At 37.8% G+C, this 10,938-nt stretch overlaps 2 protein-coding genes across 2 annotated transcripts; both read right to left on the bottom strand.

Annotated features, from left to right (window-relative positions):
* Nucleotides 1–88: 88 nt before the first annotated feature.
* LOC124344403 (choline transporter-like protein 1) lies at nucleotides 89–4,267 on the bottom strand. The gene is made up of 15 exons (XM_046797938.1): nucleotides 3,801–4,267; nucleotides 3,581–3,691; nucleotides 3,332–3,474; nucleotides 3,169–3,255; nucleotides 2,968–3,067; nucleotides 2,834–2,897; nucleotides 2,645–2,753; nucleotides 2,494–2,572; nucleotides 2,149–2,394; nucleotides 1,962–2,068; nucleotides 1,630–1,895; nucleotides 1,330–1,496; nucleotides 1,121–1,213; nucleotides 951–1,043; nucleotides 89–867 (listed from the first exon to the last, which is right to left on the bottom strand). Exons 1-15 carry the CDS (start codon nucleotides 3,852–3,854, stop codon nucleotides 661–663), a joined length of 1,926 nt encoding a protein of 641 aa, XP_046653894.1. The 5' UTR covers nucleotides 3,855–4,267; the 3' UTR covers nucleotides 89–660.
* Nucleotides 4,268–5,028: 761 nt separating this feature from the next.
* Nucleotides 5,029–6,284, bottom strand: LOC124342192 (enoyl-CoA delta isomerase 2-like). Its single transcript, XM_046795154.1, has 3 exons — nucleotides 6,249–6,284; nucleotides 5,419–5,616; nucleotides 5,029–5,315 (listed from the first exon to the last, which is right to left on the bottom strand). Exons 1-3 carry the CDS (start codon nucleotides 6,282–6,284, stop codon nucleotides 5,163–5,165), a joined length of 387 nt encoding a protein of 128 aa, XP_046651110.1. The 3' UTR covers nucleotides 5,029–5,162.
* Between the last annotated feature and the right edge of the window lie 4,654 nt (nucleotides 6,285–10,938).

Below are 10,938 nucleotides of genomic sequence, written 5' to 3'. Positions count from 1 at the left end.
GAAGCCAATCCAGATAATGGATATCGATCCAACAGCTCTCCAGCTATGGCTATAGCCTAGCTAGCAGCTATACACAGCAATAGCAGCATTCACTTTGGTTCCATTTTATTGCAGAAATTGAGCATGAATCACTTGTGACAGTTCAGATCGCTTATTTTGTGTTCAGGATCGAGTGAGAGAGGGAGCGATTCATCATCAACGCGTTAAGAAACAATTCTCTACGCTCGCTCCCGCTAACATAACACGGTCTCCGAACACGAACAACACAACCCAATGGTGTGCAAACACGACGACGAGAGTGTGTAAACGAACAAGGGCGTAGAGAACAAACGGATAAACAAGTCTAAAGAACGTTGATGACGGTAAACAACCTGATATATATAATAATAATAAAAACACACAAACCGTGTAGAATAACGAACGCGGTAAAACACATTCGGCGTCAAACGGAAACAAACGGACACTCAAGAAAAATTCCAACTTGAAGTTAACATCATCTCTTCTTGGTTTTGGTGTGTGCAGTTTACTAGGTACTTTGGTTTGTATCAATGGGGGGAAAAAATAAGAAAAGAAAATAGGACGACAAATGACTCATTGATCGCCATCGTGTTGGGCGTGATGACGACAAAAAGATCTTTCGTTTTTTTCCTTTTTCTTTTTTTATCTGAGAGGAGGGGCAGTCGGACGGAATTGATACGGAGGAGGCGGAACGCCAGTGTTCCAAACGCCAGGCTGCTGCTGCTGCCGGTCGGCATCCGAATCCATCGTCGGGTTGTTATCGTACGCCCCTTTCGGGGGTTGTTGTTGCCGAGCACGATCTCGACCAGCGCGAGCTCGCAGAGCTTTTTGACTCTTTTCGACAAATTCCTAAATAATAAGAAAAAACAAAAAGAATAATATCACCATATCAACTTAAAACTGGGCGACATTTTATCTAATCATCCGTTTACCATTAAACCACGGCTCATGAAATACGGCTGATCCTGTCCGTTGTTTATCTCGCAGTCTTCGCAAAAGCAGATGAAAACGGTATCGATGCACATCTAATCCAAAGTCCGAATTGGTGTCAATTAGACTAACGAAGGGCGTGGCCTAGATTTTTTTAAATGATGATCATTACCTCGAAGACGGAAATGAAGCAATGGGCAATCAAGTAGGCAAAAATGGCCGCCACCAGGATCGGTGTCCAAATATACGCAACACCCGGCTTATCCTGTTAAAAAAAAATAAAAATAAAATAAAATAAAATAACGAAAATGGGAATATAATTGCATTATATAAGAATGCGGCTGCTGCTGCCGAGCTGGAGAGAGAGAAAGAAATCAATACTTTGATCAATTCGATTCCGACAAAGACGACGGCCGTGACGACGCCAGCCTTGCCCAAGAAGAGGATAAAGTCGCCGACAGAGTTGATTGCCATGACCCGCAGGGCGTTGTTGGACAGCATTTTGAAAGCTCGGCCGGCCGACCAGCAGAAATTCTCCCCATAAATGCCTAAATCATTAGTTAATCAAAGTTTAAATTTGAGGATATCATCAAATTCGGTACGTCTAGGAAAGAAATAAAACCCCCCAAGGACAATCGTAATAAAAGAAATAAACGGTCTACACACGTATAGTGTACATACCTATTTCGATGTAGGCATTGGAGCAGAGTCCCTGAAGGAATTTCTCAAAGCAGTAAAGACAGCACTTGCAGAAACAAGTGAGGCAGGTGACTAGACCGAAGCACGTCGTCGTGGAATTGCGCAACTTGCGCTCCAGATAGTTGAACAGCATCCGAACCAATTTCATCAAGGCGATGAGCAGAGATCCAAAGGCCAACGAGCCCAAATGGTAGCGGACGGCATAGCCCGTCGATTTGGCCACCGGGCACGACAAACGCGATTTATCCCTGTGTTAAGTAATAAATAATTAGGTAAATAATTTAAGTTCAACTTTAGACTAGCAAGCTATATACCTAGTGAAAAACCATTCAGCAACCGCTCCGGCGATGATAAGGTTCTGGAAGGCCAGGCAGAGTTGCGATAGCCAAAGAGCGGCCAGGATATTGTACCATCGAACGACCTTGTAATCAAATCAATACAATATTCAACTTTTGGTTTCTCAACTTGTTCTTCTTGTAGGGCGACTACCGCTTTACTTACTTGCAAATAAGTGTCTTTCTGAAAGATGACGGTCCCCACTGGCGCCCGAGTTGGCTGGCCGGCGCTCTCGATCCACAATGCGGCGTAGGCCCATCCGGCGCACAAAGCGCACAATGCCAACAGAGTCCAAAGCGGCTGGATGAGGAGCATCGGCATGGCGTGGACCGATTTGCCGGCTTCGCGAAACAAGGCAGCCACCAGCTCGACCCGCTTTCTCATGGCCACAACGATCAACAAAATCAATACCTGCACATCGTCGATTATGCCAAAATTCAATTAACATTTCTTGTGTTTTTAAGTAACCGGATAAGGTGAAAAATAAAAAGACAAAGTAACTTTTAATACCGAAACGATTGAGAGGGTGATTGCATAAGCCAGCATGCTGGTCTCACCGGAAGTGCCTCGCATGCCATACCACGCCCACCTGTATATCATCACGCGTGCGAAACCGGTAACGAGCTGATTTTAAAATGATAATAATAATTATTATTATTACCAGAGGTAACCGGTCCCGCCGAATGAACCGAGGACAAGGGCGACCAGCAGCAGCCAAATCATCGCTCCGGCCAAGAAGCGGAAGAGAACGGTAAGTACCAGCGATAAACCTTGGAAAAAATAAAAATTTTCAAAATGGAATTCAACAATGGGAAAAGAAAAAAGGATAATCAAACTTATAAAACTGTACCCAATGCAATGAGGCAGAGGTAAACCACCTCTTTCCAGCACAGTTGAAAATCGATGGCGAATTGCTAAATATTTTAAAAGCCAAATGATGTAATTTACCGCAAAAAGAATTTGATTGTATAAATCGAAATTTACGTTGAGAAATTTGGCCAGTCCCGTGGATGTCAAAAACCAGTTGGTCGCCTCAGTGGACGAGGCGTGAATTGCTAAACAGCGGTTCAGGATAGGCGGTGACCTGAATTATAATTTAATCAAACAAATATGGGGGTTCCGGTTATATAGTCGAGAAACAAAAGCGTATAACGAATAGTTTGTGACTTTTGCATAATAATTTACTTGCTGGCCGGACAAGTGTTAACACATCTTCCCACGATAACCGGATCCAGATTACGATTCAGAGTTAGCGATTCTACATCGAGGAATCTAATTAAAATTCAACGAATCCATGAAAGAAAAATGTTTTCAAATTCGAACTGATTGAATTGAGATGTGAACTTACGTCAGCCGAGTCATATCTTTGCCGCTAGATGTGATGTTGGCCAGCGGGTGATTTGGCCGGCCGCATACGTCACCGTCCATGTCAAAGCCGTAAACGAGGCGATTAGTATCTCCTCGGGCAACGGCATAATACAGCCCATATCCCTAAAAATACACACACGCACGAGGAAGAAATTAAAATAATCAACTGGGGCAAGTCCACAGTTGGTAAAATCACAGAAATAGTTAGACTATATTTTATAGAAGATACCAGTCCGCCGAGAAAAGCCAGGAAGAGTGCCAAAAAGAAAATGTCGGTACAGCTGCGCTCGTTGACGACCCCGTCGAAATCCTCCGATTCCTTCCGTCGTCCTCCACCATTCTAAATATGCCGGCCACATCAATCACCACAGTCAACATTTAAAAAAATTAAAAAATTAAAACACAGTTTTAAAAGAAAGTTATGAGTCATTCAATGAACTGATTTTTACCTGTGACGGCCCCGGCTCGACGCGGTCAGATGATTCACAACAACAACACCCCATTTACGCAATGATACGATGACGACACAACTGAAATCAAAACTTTCTCCTGTTTTCGTCTAGAAGGCGAGCCGTGCAAGGCACGTCTTGTAAGGCGACCGGTTTCCCAGCTAATGCCGCCGCTGAAGTATTTTAAATGATCCACTTCTTTTTTTTTCTTTTGTAGTTTAAGGAAAAAGGAAATTCGGACGATAAAAAAAGCGTAGGCGAAAGATTCACGAAATTCCCTTCGAAACAAGGTCACTGTCGAAATGACGTGGTTACTGGGCTTGTTCTCCTACTTTCCAACAATGCTGGGAAATGATTTTCGAATCGGATGGGGCCGGCACGACACAAGAGAACGCATGGCTTTTCGGATGCAAAGGCATAGACGTGCTGCAGTCGTGCAACCGCACGCCTTCCCCTCTTCAATGCAACTGAATGGACGTAAAAAGTCGAAGCAAAGAGGATAACAATGAATTAGAAAAGAAATGAAAACAAGTGAAAAACGGTAAAGCGTATAAAGCCCGCAGGTGGAAACAGCCTTTTTGATTCAGACAAGAAAAGCCATCGTCAGTCACATGACCAACCAACAACCAATGGGCTTGGCTATGACGTGATTCGGGGGGTTGGGTTTTCACGCTGTTGATGAAACGTGTCTTACCATAGTAATAGACTTTTATTTTAAAATAAGAAACGAAATAGTAGGGATTTGGTGGCTATTTAACTGTGTTGATTATTACCAGAGCAGCAGAGTATTATAGTCTATAGCAGAAATAATGTAATGAAACGAATGACATGTGATTTAAAATATCCAACTCTCATCAAGTCATATAAATACCTTGTTTGTGGCCTCGTTCGGGAAGCACCATTTCGGACCCAACCCATGTTCGAGATGATGAACTCTATAGCTCGAGGCGTTACCTTGACGACGTGTGTGGGTAAACAATACAAACGGCGAGAAAAGTCAATGATTTCAAACCGCATCCCATGAAAAGTTGAATGAAGCCCTGCTGCAGTCGCCGAAGGACGTACTGGTACGGCCCTGTGTTTACGCATAAATCCGATTTCGATCGCACAGCGATTATTGCAATTATCAGGAAATCTAAAATTATGATTTATTTTTCTTCATTTGCTATTCGTGATATAAACGGGGTAAATTTCTATCGCATAAACTTAAAAGAAAATTTATAAAAAAAAAAGTGAAATGACAACATTTTACTAACCAATTCATATATATTTTTTTAAAGCTTTCCACCATTTACCCATATACCAGCACCAAGGCCGTCTTTCATTAGAGACAATCTGTCTGAATTAAGAAACGGATTTGATTCATTTCGAATTTTTACTGAAGAATTTCATGATGGCTTCCATGCAGTCTTCTGATTGCCAACGCTCCAGCAAACGTTCGCATTCGGCATCGTTAACTTTGTGCAATATTTCAGTGTCAAACTGGCGACTCAATTGCTTGCTGTAAACTAACGACTGTAAAAGAAAGAAAAGTGAAATTAATTATAGTCAATTTAATGAAATATTTTAGCAATCCTCTCACGTTGATGGGTAGTTCGGACTATTCCTTAATTTTTGGCCACACCTCACTTTGGAAGTTGGCATCTTGAAAGACTTCAGTGACCAGACCTAGTTTGCACGCTTCGACGGCAGTAATTTTCTTGTTGAAAAGCAGCATTTCGTTGGCTTTTAAGGATCCCATGAGCTTGGGAAAAGTATAAGATGAGCAGGCTTCCGGCGACTGTCCCAGCGCACTGAAAGGAGTTTGAAACCATCCCTAACATACAGGCAGACGAAGAAAGAACATCAGGATAAAGTAATTCCTGTTTTAATGAAAACAGAGTATCACAAGTTATCCCACGGAATCTGGTGCCAGGATGAAGGCCACCTGGGGTCGGCTGCAAACCTTCACAAGAAAACAGAAATTTATCGTCAATGCAAAGAAAATGGTCCTAATCTAACACACAGAAGACATGTATGGAATTGTCCACCTATGAAATATATTCGATCCTCTGCCAATTGTTTTGTTGTTGCCCTGGCAACTAGATCGTCAGGTGGACGAGCTATTCCAGATAAGGTTTTCAATAATTTGCGAAAATGTGTGCATGATAACTTTGAGTAAGAAGAATTCCATTTGCAATTAACATTCAAAACTATTTTTTTTTTATTTTAGGAAAATTCGAAATTTTCTAAAAGAGAGTACAGGAATGGACTACGAAATAGGGTAGACCGGACCCCTATTGGACAGTTCCGGTTTTTTTTCTATATCTCCCATCCCCTTACCCAAAAGAAAGAATTTTTTTGCAAAAACACGCGGAAATAGTTTCCGCACACCCATGATTTTTTTCAGTTACGTACCTTTAAAATTGTAAAAGTTATAGAGATTTCAATTTTTTGGGGTTTTTTTACCAGACAAGGGTAATATTGGACAGACGTCTGTACCATGTTAGACAGGTTATTAAAAGAGGGATAGGATAAATAAAAAATTATGAAAAAAATCAGGAAATGTAGATGGTAATGTAGTCAAACCCCAAACACATTTTGGAAATGATATCTTTAAAACTGAAAAAGTTTTCTGATAGGGAAAGAATTACAACTTTTATATGGGGCGAGATAGAGAAAAAAATGTAGGTGGCGCTGAAATTCTCTCGTTAAGATAAGACCATTTCCCTGACCAAAATTACCCGAAAGACCGTCCTCCACTAAAATGTAAATGTCGTCTAAACTATTATACTTAAAAATAAAAATTTGGATGAATAATGTAGGCAAAAGACTGGCCTATATTTTAATGAGAACAGTTTTTATTTCACCCGTCACTCTTCGGCACAATGTCACTGTAAGTGGGGAAATTATTTGCGAATTTTTTAGGGTTTATTTTATTTCTTGAATATCTCAGGCAATAACCAAGAGATTTTGATGAAACTTATAATAGTTAAAGATTACTCCACAAAGAATAAACTATAGAAAAATTGGATTTTAAAAATCATTTTTACTATTTTTACCGACCCTGTCTAACGTGGTACAGTGTCCGATATGGGTCCGGTCTCCCCTACACATCATTACTGAGGCAGCTGGACACGGATCTATCCATAGTTTGTTATCGGATATGTTGACACACGACCAGTCTAATATAGGATACTCCGATCTCCACCTTCCACTGGCATATGTAGCCGATCTTTTTAAATTTCACTACATGCCCGGCTGGAAAGTCTCAACGGAAAACTTGCAAGCTATTTACGTAAGTTTCATAGTCCCCCTTTATTACTTCAATTTTCCCACATCTTCATTCTTGTAGGTGGCTCTCCTGAATGATCTAGAAAATGCTGGAATTCCACCTTCTGATGTCATCTTCATGTCATACGGTGTCAACATCATTTCGGCTGAAGAATACGGTGTTTATCCCGATTTTACCATTTTTAATGGGCAATCGTTGCTCGATAAGATTTTTGGAAATTCGTTTCCTTAATCTTACCGTACCAGACTGTACAGAACCGACGTTAATGGGTTTTTGTCAGCCTGCGGGAATCGTAAATATTAATTCGTTATTTAAAACAAAAAATAAACAGCACCTCCTTTCCGGTGGTCATTTTCAGTTCCTGGAAGATTTTCTATCAACCCTTATTTCTATTTCTTTTCCTTCATGCATGTCTTAATAGATTCATTGATTTTTAAGACTTTGAATAGTGTATTGGACATCGATTAACATATCCTGTAACAGGGAAACCCTTGAAATTTGTAAAACAATCAGAATCGTCATTTCAAATTCATTGAAGTGGTCATTTTCAGTTCCTGGAAGATATTCTATCAACCCTTATTTTTATTTCTTTTTGTTTCATGCATGTCTTAATAGATTCAGTGATTTTAAATACTTGAAATAGTGTTTTGGACATCGATTAACATATCCTGTAACAGGGAAACCCTTGAAATTTGTAAAACAATCAGAATCGTCATTTCAAATTCATTGAAGTGGTCATTTTTGGTTCCTGGAAGATTTTCTATCAACCCTTATTTCTATTTTTTTTTCCTTCATGCATGTCTTAATAGAATCATTTATTTTAATGACTTGAAATAGTGTATTGGACATCGATAAACATATCCTGCAAAAGGGAAACCCTTGAAATTTGTAAAACAATCAGAATCGTCATTTCAAATTCAATGAATTGGTCATTTTCAGTTCCTGGAAGATTTTCTATCAACCCTTATTTCTTTTTCTTTTCCTTCCTTTTTAAATTTTTGCCACCCGAAAAACCCATATGAAAAATACACGCCGCCTTATGGAACAGCGCGGGGTGATCCCATACTTATGGAGGGGACTGTAATTAAATCGATTTTGCTCGGGCTGGGCTATAACCATAACAATGAGTAAGTTTGCACTGGTCACATCGGGACTATTAAACATATCACATGCTGGTGTAGTGGTTATAGCATTGTATTAGTAACTCAAGAGATGATGGTTCAAACCCACTCACGGCAATAAAGTCAATACCTAAACAATCATTTAAGGTTTTGAACGTGTGGTTAATGTAAAAAACTATAGCTTTTTCATAGAAAACGATGTATTCCTTATTTAATGATCCGTTATTGGGAAAATAAAAAAAATTATATTAATTTATTCATCTTTGATAATAGTCATTTATTGGGAAAATAACAAAAAAATTTAACAGCCACCTTGTCGTCCAAAGACTTTGAATAGTCTATTGGACATCGATTAACATATCCTGTAACAGGAAAACCCTTGAAATTTGTAAAACAATCAGAATCGTCATTTAAAATTTATTGAAGAGGTGATTTTTAGTTACTGGAAGATTTTATTAACCCTTATTACTATTTCTTTTCCTTCATGCATGTCTTAATAGATTCATTGATTTTAAAGACTTGAAATAGTATATTGGACATCGATTAACATATCCTGTAACAGGGAAACCCTTGAAATTTGTAAAACAATCAGAATCGTCATTTAAAATTAATTGAAGAGGTCATTTTCAGTTCTTTGGAAGATTTTCTATCAACCCTTATTTCTATTATTTTTCCTTCATGCATGTCTTAATAGATTCATTGATTTTAAAGACTTTGAATAGTCTATTGGACATCGATTAACATATCCTGTAACAGGAAAACTCTTGAAATTTGTAAAAAAAATCAGAATCGTCATTTCAAATTAATTGAAGTGGTCATTTTCAGTTCCTGGAAGATTTTCTATCAACCCTCTTTCTATTTCTTTTCCTTCATGCATGTCTTAATAGATTCATTGATTTTAAAGACTTTAAATAGTGTATTGGGCATCGAATAAACATATTGTGTAACAAGAAATTTGTTTAAACTTGTAAAACAATTTATATCGTCATTTCAAATTCATTGAAGTTGTGTTTTCACTTCCTGGAAAGGTTACTATCAACTATTATTTCTATTTCTTTTCCTTCATGAATGTCTTAATAGATTCATTGATTTTAAAGACTTTAAATAGTGTATTGGACATCGAATTAACATATCGTGTAACAAGAAATTTTAAATTCATTGAAATTGTTTCCAATCGATGTTTATTTCCAAATCGTGGTGGAGACTTTTCCTATCACATGTACTAGTATTTTTCGTGTTGAATAAGTATAGAATACTCTATTTTACAATAATTATAAGAAGAAACTCAGTACATGTGACAGGTTGCATTGGTGTTGAAGAAATACCAAAAAAATGTACAAAACATCTAGCCTGAAATATTTCCAAATCGTGGTGGAGACCTTTCCTATCACGTATATTAGTATTTTTCGTGTTGAATCAGTATAGAATACTCTATTTTACAATAATTATAAGAAGAAACTCAGTACATGTGACAGGTTGCATTGGTGTTGAAGAAATACAAAAAAAACGTACAAAACATCTAGCCTGAAATATTTCTAAATCGTGGTGGAGACCTTTCCTATCACATGTATTAGTATTTTTCGTGTTGAATCAGTATAGAATACTCTATTTTACAATAATTATAAGAAGAAACTGAGTACATGTGACAGGTTGCATTGGTGTTGAAGAAATACGAAAAAAACGTACAAAACATCTAGCCTGAAATATTTCCAAATCATGGTGGAGACCTTTCCTATCACATTGATTAGTATTTTTCGTGTTGAATAAGTATAGAATACTCTATTTTACAATAATTATAAGAAGATTCTCAGTACATGTGACAGGTTGCATTGGTGTTGAAGAAATACGAAAAAAACGTACAAAACATCTAGCCTGAAATATTTCCAAATCGTGGTGGAGACCTTTCCTATCACATGTACTAGTATTTTTCGTGTTGAATAAGTATAGAATACTCTATTTTACAATAATTATAAGAAGAAACTCAGTACATGTGACAGGTTGCATTGGTGTTGAAGAAATACAAAAAAAACGTACAAAACATCTAGCCTGAAATATTTCTAAATCGTGGTGGAGACCTTTCCTATCACATGTATTAGTATTTTTCGTGTTGAATCAGTATAGAATACTCTATTTTAAAATAATTATAAGAAGAAACTCAGTACATGTGACAGGTTGCATTGGTGTTGAAGAAATACCAAAAAAACGTACAAAACATCTAGCCTGAAATATTTCTAAATCGTGGTGGAGACCTTTCCTATCACATGTATTAGTATTTTTCGTGTTGAATCAGTATAGAATACTCTATTTTACAATAATTATAAGAAGAAACTGAGTACATGTGACAGGTTGCATTGGTGTTGAAGAAATACGAAAAAAACGTACAAAACATCTAGCCTGAAATATTTCCAAATCATGGTGGAGACCTTTCCTATCACATTGATTAGTATTTTTCGTGTTGAATAAGTATAGAATACTCTATTTTACAATAATTATAAGAAGATTCTCAGTACATGTGACAGGTTGCATTGGTGTTGAAGAAATACGAAAAAAACGTACAAAACATCTAGCCTGAAATATTTCCAAATCGTGGTGGAGACCTTTCCTATCACATGTACTAGTATTTTTCGTGTTGAATAAGTATAGAATACTCTATTTTACAATAATTATAAGAAGAAACTCAGTACATGTGACAGGTTGCATTGGTGTTGAAGAAATACAAAAAAAACGTACAAAACATCTAGCC

Source organism: Daphnia pulicaria, chromosome 6 (assembly GCF_021234035.1).
Source record: "Daphnia pulicaria isolate SC F1-1A chromosome 6, SC_F0-13Bv2, whole genome shotgun sequence".
Taxonomy (NCBI): Eukaryota; Metazoa; Arthropoda; class Branchiopoda; order Diplostraca; family Daphniidae; genus Daphnia; species Daphnia pulicaria.
This window is presented reverse-complemented; position numbering and strand designations above follow the sequence as displayed.

Excerpts from the sequence above, each read along its gene's own strand:
- LOC124344403 (XM_046797938.1), bottom strand. The coding sequence starts at position 3,854 with ATGGGGTGTTGTTGTTGTGAATCATCTGACCGCGTCGAGCCGGGGCCG. Across the intron at positions 3,256-3,331 it reads AAAGATATGACTCGGCTGAC|ATTCCTCGATGTAGAATCGC; the intron begins GTAAGTTCACAT and ends AATTTTAATTAG. Across the intron at positions 2,573-2,644 it reads GGCGGGACCGGTTACCTCTG|GTGGGCGTGGTATGGCATGC; the intron begins GTAATAATAATA and ends GATGATATACAG.
- LOC124342192 (XM_046795154.1), bottom strand. The coding sequence starts at position 6,284 with ATGGTACAGACGTCTGTCCAATATTACCCTTGTCTG. Across the intron at positions 5,617-6,248 it reads TCCAATATTACCCTTGTCTG|GGATGGTTTCAAACTCCTTT; the intron begins GTAAAAAAACCC and ends CCTGTATGTTAG. Across the intron at positions 5,316-5,418 it reads ACTTCCAAAGTGAGGTGTGG|TCGTTAGTTTACAGCAAGCA; the intron begins CCAAAAATTAAG and ends TTTCTTTTACAG.